The sequence below is a fragment of the Cygnus olor genome, chromosome 3 (genome assembly GCF_009769625.2).
Source record: "Cygnus olor isolate bCygOlo1 chromosome 3, bCygOlo1.pri.v2, whole genome shotgun sequence".
In the NCBI taxonomy this organism is placed as follows: domain Eukaryota; kingdom Metazoa; phylum Chordata; class Aves; order Anseriformes; family Anatidae; genus Cygnus; species Cygnus olor.
In genome coordinates this window covers 4,592,484-4,608,984 of record NC_049171.1, presented here as the reverse complement: position 1 = coordinate 4,608,984, position 16,501 = coordinate 4,592,484, and the positions used below count along the sequence as shown (strand labels likewise).

At 44.3% G+C, this 16,501-nt stretch overlaps 1 protein-coding gene across 5 annotated transcripts in view; it reads left to right on the top strand.

Moving 5' to 3' along the window:
- Window positions 1–8,400, top strand: part of TFAP2B (transcription factor AP-2 beta) — a 32,700-nt gene extending 24,300 nt beyond the window's left edge. For 3 of the 5 annotated variants that reach the window (XM_040553050.1, XM_040553053.1, XM_040553055.1), the window contains one exon: window positions 1,541–6,927. In XM_040553050.1, coding sequence (XP_040408984.1) covers window positions 1,541–1,841 — 301 coding nt within the window. In that variant the 3' untranslated portion in view covers window positions 1,842–6,927. Of the gene's footprint in view, window positions 1–1,540; window positions 6,928–8,384 lie in introns of those variants that run through there. The other 2 variants (XM_040553052.1, XM_040553051.1) reach the window with 2 other exon arrangements.
- The last annotated feature ends 8,101 nt before the right edge of the window (window positions 8,401–16,501 follow it).

Sequence of the window (16,501 nt, the reverse complement as noted above, 5' to 3'; positions counted from 1 at the left end):
ACCCTCGCTTTTGTCCCCCCAACCCATTTCTCTCCCTTGGGATTTTCTTGGTGGCTTTGCTGTGTGGGATGGCTTACGCCCAGCTGCACCTCCTGGGCCCGTAACTGGGTGATTCGGAGCTTGCTCGGGCCTGTGGCAGTGGGTGCTTTGTGCTTCTGCACGTTTCTGTCTCCCTGGGAGAAAGAAAGGAAAAGAAAAAAGGAGAAAAAAAAATAACCCCAAAGAGCTCTCATTTATTTCATGCTCTGGGAAGTGGCTTGCCTCCAATGACAGTGTAATTTAAAGAAATATATGGAGGGTTGAAAAATCATTTGCTCAAATTTGTCCAGATGTTTTTTAGACGTGATTGGAATTTGATTGCCCTTTTCCGCAGGGTCAGAAGATATTAATGTCCCAGAACTTTAATTGCTCGCAGACCCAGCCTTGCTCTTTGAAGATGTAAAATGTTGGACTCATTACTGTTTGTTCTCCAAATTCAAAGTTTCCTCTCTTGCACTTTCTTAATGGATAATACACATAGAGGTAGACCTTTATCTTTCCCCACCCTCTGAAACCTTTAACCCACCGGGAATTTCATAGAATTTCAGAGGATGAGAGACGAATGCTTTTTTTTTATTTATTTTTTTCCCTTTCTTTTATTTTTTTTTCTTTTATTTTTTATTCCAGACCTTTTTTTCTTCAGTCCCTGAGTAGGCATCTGTTCAAAGAAACTATTCCTTTGGGAACCTCCCAGCCCCCAGGGTTCTTACATTGCCCTGGCACCTGTTGACTTGAAGGTCTTCTGGACTAGAGCGATGTGAAAGAAAGTGGGGGAAATCATTTAAAAAAAAAAAAATTAAGGTGTGGAAAAACAAACGGGAGCCAGATTTGAACTCTGATGCTTTGATTGGGGTGCGTCACTCCAGAATAAAATAGGAAGTGTTAGCTTTGCTAAGCCAGGTTGAACTTTCTCAACAAGGCTGCCCAGCTCAAGCAGTCTCAAAGGAAGCTCACTTTAGCCCCCTTCTTGTCCCCATGCCACTCATCAACCCATGGCTGTACTTTTCTCCAGGAACAGCACTGATGGGAGTTGCTCCAGGCCAGGGTCTGGATGGGTGTCTGGCAATCCCATGGAACATCTCCAATTCAGCCTGTTTATTTCTGGAGGCACCGAGCAGAGTTGGGTTTTCACAGTGCTCCAGAGGCATCCTTGCGGTTTCAGGACAGATTCTTATCTCCAGACCTCCTGTTGTTCTGCAACTGCAGAAACCTCTTTCCTGTAGAGCATCATCCTAGGCAGGGGACTGTTGGCTCACCATGGATTACCCCCAAAACACTACTAGGGGAAAAGAAGCATAGAATCACAGATTCTATGGAAATTCTAAAGGAAGGTGGCAAACATATTCCATCCCGTGGTCTGGGATCAGCTTGGGTTTGAACTTGCTCCTCTCCTCAAACTTGGTTGTCTCAGAGAACAGTGTCAAGTGTGGGATGAGTCTAACCATCGTTTTCCTCTTTCTCTCTTTTCCTCTCATTCTTTGCCTTTCTCTCTTCCATGCAGGCAACTTTGTAAAGAATTTACAGATCTCTTGGCCCAAGACAGGACACCCATTGGAAACAGCCGGCCCACCCCTATTTTGGAACCAGGCATTCAGAGCTGCTTGACTCACTTCAGCCTCATCACTCATGGCTTTGGGGCCCCTGCTATCTGCGCCGCCCTCACGGCCCTTCAAAACTACCTGACTGAAGCTCTCAAAGGCATGGACAAGATGTTCTTGAACAACAACACTGCTAACAGGCACACATCTGGCGAAGGACCAGGTAGTAAAACTGGAGACAAGGAAGAGAAACACAGAAAATGAGAGGAAAAAAAAATAAAGAAAGGAAAAGAAAAGAATAAAAAGTTAAATAAAAGGATAAAAAAGAGAGAGAGAGAGATAATCTTTTAAAACAAAACCGTCTTAATTTTAGCTTTAAAAATATTGGATTGGGCTTTGGAAGAATTCTATTAGGTAGGACAAAATAATAATAATTAAAAAAATAATAATAATAAAAGAAAGACAATAATTTAAGATCAGAGGAGCACAATGGCGCAAGACCAGTGGTTCAGAGTCTCTTGCCAGGAACATGTGAAGACAACCACCAGGATTTTTTTTCCCACTTCTGTTCTTTCACATTTTTTAAATAATGATTTGGGGAGGGGAGGGGGGAATATAATAATAATTAATAATAATAATAAAAGAAAGAAATGAATAACTTATTGGAAGAAATTGGAGAAACATTTTTGGTGTCAGTGCTTTGATTTCTTGAGCTGCACGGTCTGACTTACTATTATTTTCATTTATTCTTTTTTTTTTTTTTTTTTGAATGATGTCCTGTCTCCACCCCAGATAAAATGATCTTCCAGAGCGTTCCTTTCTGAGCAGCCCCATCACCTTGTTCCCCACCTTTCCCATCTCATCTCACCCCTTGTCTCTGTCTAGACTAGGAAAGAAGGGCAGGCAAGTGCCCAGGCTACCCCAGACCCCGCACGAAGACATGAGCCTTCGTTCATGGCAGTGTCTTCACTTAATGACATAATATGGGATGCTTCAAGTCATGGTAGTTCAATCAAATTATTTAAGAACCTTATATTTTTTTTTCCTGGTCTAGACAGACTTTGTTTAGACTACCAACATTTACAGGTGTGTATGTGCACGTGTGTGTGTATGTGTGTGCATATGCGTATGCACACACATAACCTGATAGGGGCGTGCGTGTATATTGTGTATGTTTGTATATATATATGTATATATCTGGATGTATACATATATATATATATTTAATATGTGTGTATCACCACACATATCCATGCATGCAAACATACCTTTGTAATTTAGTACTTGTCTTCAGCGGTAAAATGCCTTGTCTATAATGGGTTGCAAAATTTGAAAGTAAGGTCTGCTACAATATCAGTGCTGTCTGATATCTTAATTTTCTGATATCTCCTCTTTTTCTCTAGAGAGTTTTATGTTCCTAACTATGCCAATGTTTCAGTCTTTAACTTCCTTGAGTAGTGTGTGTGAGAGAGATCTTTCCCCATTTTTAAAGAACTGTTAAGAACAACAACAAAAAAATGAGTGATATGAGTATGTAATTCTTTCTCAGGAGTATGCACTATTTTATTTTCTTCTGTTTCCTAAAGCTTTGCCCGCTTGGCTTATGAGCTTCTTCAAAGAGGACTAGAGATCCCTACACAATATATCAGGTACAGCGAAAAAAAATCCACAATTCTGATATTCTGATTTTTTTTTTTCTTTTTTTCAAATCAAAGCCAGTTGTTTCAGAATTCTGTAGGTGTACTTCTTTAAAGAAGCTCAAAGGGAATAATTTGAAGGAGCTAAAAACTATAAGTTGAAATTGAGGTGTAATATTGCAAAGAAAATTAGAGCTGTTTTGAATGTTACTGCACTTGCTTGTCACCAGGGGTTTGCACCCAGAGAGGAAAGGCCTTGCCATTTGAGCTGGCTCCTTGTGATGGGAGTGGGGAGGGTTTGCCAGGGAATATCCTGGTTTCTCATCTCAGTCTGAGGAAATATGTTTCTCTTAGAAAGCTTTTCAAAAATGTCTTGTGACTCTTGTTTTGGAATGAGTCGGTGTGGTAGGGGGAAAACTTCTTAACTCCGATGTTTTTCTCAGTGGTTTGGTGTGTGACAGGATGTCTTATGCTTATGATTTTGGAGGGGTGGAGGGGAAGTCTGATTTCTTTCCTTTTTTTTTTTTTTTTTCTTTTCATCTCTCTCTCTCTCTCTCTTATATGGTAAAAATAATGGTAAAGTGTAAGGATGTGAATTTCTGTTTGGATTCTGCAGTACTGGGTAATTGCATGTATTTCTCAGTGGGGCAGGGTTTGTTCACTAATGCATCTTTTTGCTCAAGTCAGAACAGTTTCTGGGTGTGTGTGGGGTAAATCCTGTCTCTCCTGGAGTCACTGGCAAAACTCCAGTGGGGCCAGTCCTTCCCCAGGACCCCTGTTAATTCTGCAGCACCTAGTGCCACCAACCCAGGCAGGCACACCTGTACTCCTAATGGGAGAGAGAGAAACCTTAGCCTTGGCTTCATTCCTAAATACCTTCCAGAGTGGGTGGATGGGAGAGAAATCATTTAGCAATACTCTTCTCAACCTCCAACAAAATATTCTTAAAGCAAAGCAAATGAACCTCATGATTCCCACCCATAACATCCTTAGCTTCCTAGGGGACGGCAGCAAGTGGAGGTCTCAGCCCTTGTCCCCTGCCTGTGGGTTGGACACGTGGCAAGAAAAGTCCAGGGACTGTCCTGCCTTGATCAGCCCTAGGGAGCACCCACCCTTCTGGAGATCCTCCTCATCCATGTAAATTTGGTCCTGCTGGGGCAGAGTGCTCATCTGGGGGGAAACTGAGGCAGGTGGCTTTGCCTAGGGATTGCTGGGATGACATGGAGGTGGCCTTCAGCCCTGGTCTCTGGTCAACTTTAGGCAGGTCCCTGGCAGCCAGCAGTGGTTTCAGCAATCAGCAGGTCCCTGGGGATTTCCCTGGTGGAGGTGTAGATCCTTGTGTTACATAGATCTCATTGATCCCCCACCAGGATCCACACTGGGGCCTCCCAAATTGAAGAGCAGCCCCAAGGCAGCCTCTGGCCCTCCAAAGCCCACCCCTTGCCAATCACTCCCCTCCATCCCCATTTCAGCAACCCCCTGGGGAAGGAGAAACTGGGCTCCAGCACAGGGCAAACCCCAGCAGGGGGATGTACGAGGAAGGGAAAGAGGACACGTGTGTGTATGGGGAGGAATGAATGGCATCACCTGAAAGTACAACTCCTTACTCTAGCCATGGAAAATATTTACTGAAATCCATCTCAAAGCGTTGAACACTACTTTGCCTTGGTGAGGAGCCTGCGGGTCCAAACCCTCCAACATCCCCAGCCTGGAGGAGCTCCTGGGCACTGGGGAGACCCCAAGTCAGAGCTCAGTCTTCCATCTCCCCAGATGCATGCACAGGGACATGGGGGACCTGCCCCTGTCACCCAGGAGCTTTCAGATGAAGGGCCAGTGGGATGCTGAGGAATGCCCTTCTTTGTTTTGGGAGGGGTGCTGGGGATGCTCCTTCCTTTTAAATGGGGAAGACAACCTAGAGCATCACACCACAACTGTGAATTAATGGGAAGAGGGAACTACTTCTCAGGGAAAGATCTGCACACATGTGTGAGGGCCTGATCCTGCTGCTGATGAAATGTCCCCTAGGTGCAGGTTTGGTCTCCTGGAGCAGGACCTAAACCTTGGTAAGGTCAAAGAGAGAGTTTCAGTTGACTCCTGGTGACTTTGGATCTGCCTCTTGTGCCTCCTACCTGGAAGAGACAGACAGTAAATGCCAGGCTGTGCTTCGCTCAGATGAAAGAAAGGCAAATGTAAAATCCCCATTGATTTCAGAGGGACTACCTTCCCCCACCTTTTTCTGGTTTTGTTTTATGCTCCTTAAGGTCTGGAGACAAAGTCCTTGAGGCTCCTGCTTTAAAAACAAAGAGGGAAAAGCATGGTGTAGGAGCGTAGCCATCCACCTCTGCACTTCCCCATAGCCTAGTGCTGGTCCCAGAGGGACTCATCCAGTGCTTGGTGGCTGTGGGTGCTGAGGATGGAGGTCTCCCCCTGAGTCTAATTCCAGCCTCCTGCTGGAAAACATTTTCCTGCTCCCCTGCACTTTCCCAGCCTGACTACTTGTCTTGGCTGGGCAGCTCAGACGTTTATCTGATAATTGAGTTATTAAAAGATTTGGTTTCCTCGGGATCATAAATCAATAAACAGGAGGATTAACACGGCAGCTTTGCTTTTTAACTCAAGGGAAAAGTTTGAGGAGAGACTGTGAAAAGTTTGTTTTCAAACCAAACAGGTGGGTTGCTGTAAATTTTATTTTATTCTTAGTCTCTCTTTTCTTTCTTTCTTTCTTTCTTTTTTTTTTTTTTTTGGATAACAACTCTGTTTTCTGTTGGAAATATCTTTGTTTTCGTACTCTCCCCGACTTTTTTTATTTTATTATTTTTTTTTCCTGGTTGTTATTCACACAAGGTGTGAAGGAAACAAGAAACCCATTCTATGGGAAACCTTTTCCAATCCAGCGATTTCTCTAAAATCGGGTAGCGTCTTGTCCCACCTAATAGAAATTCTCTGTGAGAAGCTGTTTCAGGTCCCTCTGCATCCCAGACCAACCTTCCCCCAAATCCCCCCATTTCCATTTGGGGCTGGGTGGGGGGAGGCTGGTTTTTAAGACCGTTAGCTCTGCCCTAGGGATTATTCCCTTCCCCTGCTCATCTCCTTCCGACCGGTTTAACACGCAGACCTATTCGGCTCGGGTTTTAATACGTTTCTCGGAGAATTTGGTGCTCGGTTCAGCTGCCGTAAGCCTTGCCAGATCGATCCGGCCAAAAGCCCCTTCCCCTCCGGCTTCCCCGTGTGAAAGACCGTACGCTTTTTACAAATAGTATATTTTCTTATACAAAGAAAAAAGGAAAAAAAAGTAAAAGGAAATATCCCCAAACACACTGGCAAACGCCTGAACATTTCGAGAGAGACGAAACATTGTGTGCCAGCGAGAAATAAAGGAGAGAAAAATCAAACTAATGCAAAGCTCTGAAAAAGCAGTTGAGAAACTGGAAAGATGAAAGGAAAAAAAAATCATATAAACACCGTTCCTTTCTATGCCCCAAACGATCCCTTTCACCTCCTCTTCTTGAAAAATCTGACCATGAAGTGAGAAATATCAGTTTATCGACTCTTTCTGAGAAGAAATGAGGAGAGGCATTCAGTATTGAGTTTGTATATATTTATTTATGCTTAATTTAACGGGAATGTGTAAATATGGCGAGCAAGTAGTTTTTGGGTTATTTATCTGTGAATCTATACCTCTGTGAATGGGTGGGGGAATTTAAAAACAAAAAGAAAAAAAAAGAAAAAAAAAGAAAAAAGAAAACCGACAAAAAAACCGCCTGACTAGATAGTATCCTATCTGAATCTTTTCTGTTCTTTATAGACAAGCTGTTATGGTAATGGGTAGAAATTGGTTTCTTGTCCAGTGATGACCTGATTTACATAAATAATAAGAATAAGAATAAAAAAAAAAGAGATTGTTGTGTTTTGTTGTATTTTCCTCTTCAGTTTTTTTGAATGTTGGTGCTGCTTCGATTCTGCAGACGGATTTACTTATAACGCCAAGAAGTCTTCATTTTCCCAACATAGGCTTTGGGGAAATTCAGGACGTGTCTCTACATTAAAAAAAAAAAAAAAAAAAAAAAAAAAAAAGACAATAAATATTGCTTCTCAGAAATGTTGGTATTTTATTTCTGTCTGACTCAAAGTGTCCATATTTTTAACCATCCTTACCTCTTCATTCTAAGCAGATCTATAATAAACCTCATGTCATGTTAACGTGATCTTTCGTTTCATTTTGCCTTTACTAGCTGAATTAGGAAATATGAATGAAAAATTAAATTCTTTTCATTTTCAAAGTATTAGCTATTAAATCAAAATGTTATGTATCATTACAAGTCTTTGATATCAGGAAACTTTTTTTTTTTTTTGTTATTACTATTTAATTCCCGCGGTTCCCATTGCTGTGTAAATGTTGTTGTACGTTTCACTTATGTATATGTGGCTGTGAGCGTGTATATATGTATATATATACTCTTATATACAGATCGGGAGTGATGTTCGTATTCACAACGCGGCATTATTTTTTACCTTTAGGTCTACAGTCGCAACGACTAATTATCAAAAGGAAATATTAAAAAACAGAACACCCCTCCTCCCCCTTCTTTTCCCAAATCGGCTTTATTTGGGTTTGTAATCGGCACTGATGAAGAACAGCTCCGGGGAGATCCGGATCCCCAGGGCTAACCCGGAGCCACTCCGGAGTGACTCAGGGTTAACCCTGCGGTTGGGTGAAGGGAAAGGCGGGGGGCAGACGCCTCAGGATTTATTTTTATTTCTTCGGTGCTGTCATAGAAAGCAATATTTCCGCCCCCCCTGCATTTCGGAGCTGGAAAGGGCTGTCAATTTATCCCTCGGCACGGTCGCCCTGCGAACAAACACACACGTGTGCTCAGACAGACAGGGAGACCTGCGGCTGGAAGCCGGTTTAAAGCATCGCATTTACTGCGGTGAACTATTTTAGTTAAACACCCTCTCCGAAGAGTTGGCTGGGTTCGGGTTTGCCTGGTGGTTTTGGGAGGGAGCGGTAGTGAAGAGGGAGGACAGAGAAATGCAGAAGCCATAGCAGGCAGCGGATCGGTTTTTGCAACTTAATATTTCTCTCGGAGAAGGGGTGGGGGGATAGCAAAAAAGAAATCCATCCCCACCTCCATCTCCCAAACTACCTCCCTTCTCCCTCTCCTTCCAGCTTGGACTACAGGAGCCGCCTCAGCCGATCGCCCAAGGTGTCCATAATAAATCCTCCTCAGCATAATAATAAAAAACGCCTTGCAAACCACGACCCCAAAGTCTGTTTTATGGGGAAGCTTTCGAGGCTCGCTTGCCTCGGCTTCAGCCAGGCTTGGACTCAGCCGTGACCTACTTTCTGTCCGTGGTGTGATGGCAAAAGCGCCCGGAGCAAGTTTGCGGGGCCCAGGGTGGAGGGAGCGGGTGGGAGCGGGGGGGTACCGGGGTCCGAGCAGGGGGAAAGAAGATGTGGGGGGAGCAGCAAGAAAAAGAGAAAAAAAAAAAAAGGGAATCCCACTCCCCCTTTTCCTTCTTCCTACCAGAGTTTTGCAGGGCGAGGATCGGGGATCCCCCAGCCCTCCTTCAAGGCTGACCCAGCTGCGGGCAGGTGTGGGGTGAAGGATGCCCGCGGGCAGGGAGTGCTGGGAAGAGCAGCGACATCGGAGCTGGTTTCCAAAAGCAAGGCTGCATGCTTTTATGCGTTGTTTTGTTTTCTTTTGTTTTAATCGCGCCGATGATATTATTTTTAGTAGAGCATATGTTTTGCATGAAACCTTTCAAAACAGCTCGCGAAGTTCCCAGAGGAGTCTGGGAGGGCTGTCTGGGGGGGCGAGGGGGGCGGCTCAGGAAGTTTCTCTGCTGTCCAAGAACTGTGCAACAGTTACGTAAAAAATAAATAAATAAATAAATAAAAAGTGCGAGGAAAGCACTTTTATAACTTAGCAGAAGCACCCGCTGGTGGAAATGGGGGCTCCCTTTAAAGGGCGACCCGAGGATATGAAGAAGGGCTCACCCCCAGTTTCCTAACCTCCCGGGGCAATCTGGAGATGGCAAAGCCAATGCACATACATCTATATTTGTAGTAAATACAGGTAGGGCTCCGGGTCCCGCTGTGCCTTGCCTCCCCCGGAGCAGTCTGCTCCTCACGCTCCCCCCAGCTCACAGACAGCGCTGCTTTGGGGGGGGCTCGCCCACCAGTGGGGCTGAACAGGGGGTCAGTAAAGAAGAAATACGCTTGCTGGTCTCTGCTCCACTGCATTATCCTAAAGGTCTCCAACAAATCAAGATCAGATTCTATCTATCTATCTATCTATCCATCCATCCATCTAATCTATCTATCTATCTTTCTACCCATCCTGGTCTTTCTCCTTTTCGAGCTTCTCCCTCGGCTAAGGTTAAAAATAAATGAATAGCAGTAGTAACCTATCTCATCAAATTTTCCCCTCCCCACCGGTCTGATGTTATAATCTGCTTTCCCAGTCGTGACCGGCGGGGACCTTTTCTCTGTCCCTTTTCTGCCTTGCCCCAGTCTCTGTTTTAAACTCAAGGTACTTCTAGTTTCCATTACAAAACTTCACCTTGATTTATATAGTCATAAACATCATTTTTGACTTCCATCCCTTTGGGCTGAACTCTTTTTCTTTCTTCCTTTTGGTTTTCTCCTTTCCCCCTCCCCACCTGCATGGTATGGCCCACATTTATATGAGACCTCATAAATAACATCTGGTGTCCCTATGATGGAACTAGTCAAATGTCTTAAATAATCCCCAGTACCAATATATTCCCTCAATTCTTTTGTTTTCTCTGTCTCTCCCGTAAACAGGCATCCACACAGATTTTTTCCCTGTAGCTGGATGTGTGTGCTCAGCTGTACGGGGACATTGTGTTACATGGAGTGTCCCTAAAATGCGCGTAGCTGAGCAGCACCGTGCGGAATCAAGCTCTCTCTCCCACTACTACGCACTTTTATAAGTTAATAGGAAAAAAGAAAAAAAAAAAAAAACAAGAAAGGAAAAAAAAAAAAAAGCAATGCTCCTCGGTTTTGCCTTCGAAATTAAACCTTTGGAATAGATTTCGGGGATACAAAGGTCCGGTCCTCCCTGCGCTCCCCCCACTCAGCCCAGGGGGCTGCTTTCCGCACATCCCTCTGACTCTGGGGCATCCCAGACGGGCCCTGGGCCTGATCCTGTGCCCCGGAGCAGCGGAGCAAGGGCTGCTCGGCTTTCCCTTGCAGAAAGTCGTCCTTCTGCGAAATCCCCGAGGAAAGGAAACCTCTGGGGAACTACGAGTTAAGAGTGTCTGTATGCTCTCCTTAACAGGAAGATGGAAAAACCAGAGTCTCACGCAATTATGAAATCACAGAAATTACTTCGGAGCTTCCCCCAAACAACAGAAAAAAAGTGTGTGTGTGTGCATTTCTCACCCGAATATCCAAAGGCAATAATTTACCCCCCAACTCCGGCTTTGCCCCCGGGTGGGGCAACTAAATAACTCCCCAAGCCCCAAAGAAAATAAATGAAGAAAACGGTGAGATTCAACCCTTGGCAAGGTGTTCTGGAGCAGTATCCCGGGTGTGCAGTGTGACCTCCTGCTTCGCGGAGTGGGGAGGTGCTCTGCCTGGGGTTGTTGCTGCTGTTAAATCCGCAGCGGCGTGCGCGGAGCAGCCTCTTTCTTCTGGAGCATGCGAGGACGGTGTCCTGCCCAGGTGGAGAGGAACATCTCATTTAAAACAGAAACGTTTGGTTCTTTCCAGGTGATAAATTAGTGAGACACACAAAGAACAGCTGGTACAGCTGCAATTATATACCTAGTTTGACTCCCTTAAACGCCAGGGTGAATGAGATGAGTTCGGACATTTCGCTCCCTTGTAAAAATCCTTTTAAATACCAAAAAAAAAGATCTTTTGTCTCATGAAACCAGCTCTAAGACTAGCTGATCTCGCTCTTGGTGCATAGAGCATCACCTGGCAGTCTTCTTTCCTGCAAAACTCTCAGGGAGTTAACCGAGAGCTGCCGTTGCTTGCCCCTCCAGCTCTGTTCTGCCCCAAAACCAGCAGTTGGGACAAGAGCAAACCCCGCTTTCCTTTACACTAACGCTGCTTTATTTCAGTTCAGAGTAGATCCTATTTTGGGTTGGGAAATGGGGAGCCCGTTTGCAGCTCTGTATGGATAATCAACCTACAATAACTGGTAACAATGGGGAGGGGGGTGGTGGGAAAAAACATACTGGGGACAGAAAGCATTTTCGGATCAATGCTTTTCGCGGAAATAGGACGGATTTTAAAATCTATTTCAAATCAGAGCAGGAAGGAAAGAGGCGAAATATGTCAAAACGAAAAGTTCTAGATTTAAACGTTAATGCTCGGCGGTGAGTGTGGGAGATGGTTTTGTTCGCCTGGGAAAGCAAAGCCCGGCTTTAACCTGCCCCGGCCAGCCGCCAGCCCCCCCGCTGCCTCCCCTCAGCCTTACACCCGCAAAACCCCGAGCAGACGGACGAGGGAGGAAGGCTGGGCAAGGCTCTGACTGTCGCTTAAACCCTTCCAGTTTTGCTTTCCTGGGACCTTGCCATTGCAGCCGGAGCCTGGGGGCTTTCCATGCGCCCTGCAGCTGCCGGGGGAGGACGGGGGCGATGGCAGAGGCGTAGCAGGGACCTCCTTCTTCCTTACGCTTCAAAGGTTTCTTTAAACTTTAACTTAGGAGTGACATGAGACGAGCGAAAGGAACTCAGCCCCGACTTGTAAGCTCATATTTTGAAACAGATTTTTTTTCTTTATTCCCATTTTTTTTCCTTGCCCCCTCCCTGCTCTGGCCTTGGCTAGGGAAGTTGGGGATTGTTTGGAAAGTTTGGAAAGGAGAATAATCCAAAAAAAAAAAAATAGGGAGGGAGTTAGTTACATGGAATCTCTCTTCTGGATGAAAGGTGATAATTAGCGGTTTGCTCGCCCAAATGTAGAAATACCCGCAGACCAAAAAACACACAGGGCTGGGGTGTTGTGCAATCCTGGAGGATGGGTGTGAAAGTCAGGAAGGGCTTTTCTTTTCTCCCTCTGGCTGTAGATATCGCCGTGTGTGTGTATATATACGTACTCGTGTTACTGACCTGCGGGAAATATTTTACAGCTACTTAACTCTCCCCGTGCAGAGAACGAAGGCGACAGGGCTATTTCCTCCTTTCTGCCTGGCTTTCTCCTTCTCTCCCTGTTCCTATGCAGCTGCCACAGCCCGTGTCTTTTGCAGCCTCTTTTATTCGCCAAAAACACCTGACCGGCTCCGGGAGGCTCTTTCTGCAATCTGACAGTTCTCCCTGCCAGGAGGGATGGCCACGGTCAGAAGCACGCTGGGCCGGGGCGAGAATTGTCAGGGGCTGCAAAGTTGGGATATCCCCAGCTCTAACCCCTTGCAGAAATTGGGAGAGGGGAGAAAAGCGTGGGAGGGAGCACATCCAGCCCCCAGCCAGCCCCTTGTCCCCTTGTCCCTTCTGAGAGGGGTGAGAAAGAGCTTTCCCTCCCCGAGCTCCCCCCTTCCCAACATCCTGCCAAGCAATAGGCTGTAAAATAGTTATCCAGCCCAGCACACAGGCAAGTGCCGTTTGAGAGTAATTTCTGCCCCGAGCGTTTGGCCGGGGGCAAAGCAAGCGTGCTCTCTAACTGATCAACCTGGATATTTCATTATTCATTAATTTACTGTTTAACCAAATCCCACTCATTATCAGAGGCAACGCTTGGCAGAGCCCAGCGAACAGTAGCAGTTGGTGTCAGGCGTGGAGAATTGGCCCATTTGATCCTGGGCTGTTTTATTATTCAACACCACTGACTGAGAAAAAGGCCCATGAATAATAAAGAGCCAAAGCGTGTTTGAACTGAGAAGCATGACACAGCCTTACAAAACAGCAGTTAGGAAATTAAAGGCGAGGTGGCCCAGGCTTTGCATTTTTTATTCTCACTGTGGGCACAGACGTTGGGATCCCACATTTTTTGTTGCTCCTGTGTTTATTGTTGTTGTTACTCTTTTCCCACAAGCCTTTTGAGAGGTGCAAACCCGAACTCTTAATCGGAAACTTTTATTGCAAAGTTTCTCTCTGCTCTATCCCGATTGTCATTTTGGTTTTAAAAATGACACAACTTGTGCTGTTTGCTTTTTCTCCCTTCCTTTGCTCCATAGGAAATAAGCCTACTACAGGCATCATGTCTGGACCATTTTGGGTGTAAACCTACAATAAATCTCACAAGAGATGGTTAACAGAGCACTGGGATGCCAACGGTGCCTCGGGAACTCTGCTGAGATCTGCAGGACCCTCAGGGCTGGGACTAGTCCTTAAGGATCAAGTCTCCAGGAAACCATTCCTTTGAAATCATTTTTCATATTTTGACACCACCTTCATCTCTAGGCTCTGACTGATCACCAGCTGAAAAACAGAATACACCTCCTAGACAGTGACACCATTCAAAAAATATTTCATGTTGGATGCACATAATTTAATAGTAATCCTTGTTATTACCATGCCTTTCATTCTAGTGAACTCAGACATATGTTTTTTTTTTTTTTTTGGTCTGAATCCTTCCCTTCCATACAGCAGCAACTCACAGGTGTTATTTTAGTTACATTAGCAACACATTGTATTTTCCAAAATTCTATTGCTGTTAGGACACATAGGACTGTCCTATGGAGTAGTGACTTTTTGTATGTCTTTATGAAAAAAGAAAAAAAAATGTATTCTCTAAGGTGGATACAACACAGAGTCCCGAAAAAAAAAGAAGAAACAGTCAATGGAAGCCTCAAAAAAAATTACGAAAAGAGCTCTGCCTTTCATAAGTTTTGCACGAACAGTGGAACAAAATAACTTAACCCTAATCTCATCTTCTGAAATTGGAGAGTTTTGCAAGTCTTTGGTCAAAATATTCTTTCTGTGTTACCGTTTTGATATTTCTTGATTCTGACAAATGTTGTTGTGATTTTCTTAAGTTGCATCATCATTTCAATTAGAAATAGCATTTTTAATGTCATCAGTAAAGATCTGACTGTAATCTTTCTGTAAGCAAAAGGTAGGATGAATTTTACCCTTCTGACTTTTCTATTCCCCTTCTCTGAACTCCACCAGACATTATGGTAGGAGCAGCCATGGTATTTTAGCCCTCTCTGCATCCGAGACTGGGCACAACACGCTGTGGGAGTCACAGATTGGGGAAGCCAGCCCCATAACGCTGAGACTGGTCTCCCCCTCTGCCATTTAGATTTGCTCAGCCCCAGACACTCCAGATGCTTGTCTGGAGAAAAGAGATCGTCCCTCCAGTTTGTGTCCCTTCCTATCTTCCCTCTCATCTTCTTCCCTGCCTCCTGAGATATACAGAAGTGGGATTTCTGACGGGTGGTAAGCTGTGCAGGGAATTATAATTATAAGACCAAGTGCAGATTATCTGCACATATTAGTTCTGGTCAGGATCAACAAAGAACTCCTAAATGATTTAGAGTTACTTGATTTGGATCAATTGTTTATTTAATAAAAAAGTGGCCAATTCAACCCCACACCACGTCTTTATTTTTTTATTTGTGGCCTGGCTCCCTGCAAAGGCATCTTTGAACAGGCCATGTGTATCCTATTGTGGCAGTAGGCACTTATCCATAGACTCTGTCTCATCTTGCAGTGTGCTTTTTAGTTTTCTTTTTTTTTTTCCTTTTTCTTTTCCCCTGCTGTCACTTCTAGAAGAAGTGGTGAATTTCATTGGATTTTTATGTCTTGATTAAAAAAAAAAAACAGGTTCAAGTCTCTGTTAGGAATACGGGATTGGAAATTTGGCTTCTCAGTCAGAGCTTTGCCTTATCGTTCTAAATGAAAACCTTCTTTAGAAATCACTTCAGATTACCAGTTTCCTCTTAAGTCTGGTTCAGACTGACTGTGGGTTTTAAATAATGGGAAAAATAATAAGGTGTCTGTACATGTGTGTGCACATGGGCTGGTACAAATGATGCTTGCTCTGTTTATGCCTCTAATGTGTCTATATGGAATCTTTTTCCTATCTTTTTTTTTTCTTTTTTTTTTTTTCTTTCTGATCTTTCATTAATATTCATGAGTATGGTTAGTATTACTGGAATTGAGTGTATCTGGTGAAAACAGCCCAGACTTCTTGTTAGCATTTGTGTGGGCTTCATATATATTTGAGGTGGGTGTTCTCATTATCAGGGAGAACACAGGGCCAGGTTCATCATTGCTGAAACAACTTCTTTGCTGACTTTAGGAGAAGAAAGATTTCACCCGGACATCTCTACTAGCAAATTGCAAAAGATGGCCATGTTGTTATGCAGAAGAGACTATACATATGTGTTATGTCATGGAATTGCAGACACACATCTGGTTTGGACTGCCGGTTTCTGCAACATTGAGTGGTTGGTCATGTGTTAGGAAACACCAGTAATTTGCTCTCATAATGTTTCCACTTGGTTTTCATTCCTGCTAGGTACTAAAATAATAACAACTGTAGGGTACATTCTTTAGGAGGTATAAAACAGTGAGGATTCAAGGTTATTTTCTGGGAAGGTAGTAGTCTTTAAGAACAGCAGCATGTTTTTGTTCCTTGGTAAAAAGTGGTTCTCTTTCTGTTGCTGTAAAATAAATAAGTAAAAAAGTTTCTGCTGTCAGGACAGAAGAAGAAATCTGGTGTTTCCATGCATGCATGAATGTGACGAGCAGACGTGTATCCCAATGAAGGCTGTTGAGCATAAGTGGATGTGAATGCCAGTGAAGGATTATACGGTAGGTGCAGAATTGCAGGTTTAATCACATGTGATTATAATTGAGTGTGGGGGGATGTGGGCAACACTGGTGGTGTAACTGAATGGGGAGTGTGAGGGTGTGATTGTAATTAAGTGTGGGTGTAGCACTCCGAACATAACTGAATGTGAGTGCCAGGAGTTGGGCATGTAACCAAATGTGAAAGTGTCTGAGTGAGTACATGTTAGTGGAGGGAAGAAGGCATGATTGAAGCTGAAGGTGAGTGTATCTGAGTGTGTCTGCTGTGGAGCTGGTGCATGCTGAAGGACTCTCATGAGCCAGGATGGCACCAGCAGGACCACACGAGACAGGCTGCTCAGCCATGTTTTGGGGGTCAGGGATGTAAGAGGTGTGGGTATAATCAAAATGCAGCCTGGCTTTTCTAAATTGAAGCATGGGCTGGTACAGTGCTTTCACTAGCGTGCTGAAAGTCACAGGCAATCTCTTTAACTTTAATGTAGCTCAACATGCATGAATAAGTGCTCAGTACCAGGAACAAAGGCTACAAAATTAGTGGATGTAATTAACCAACCC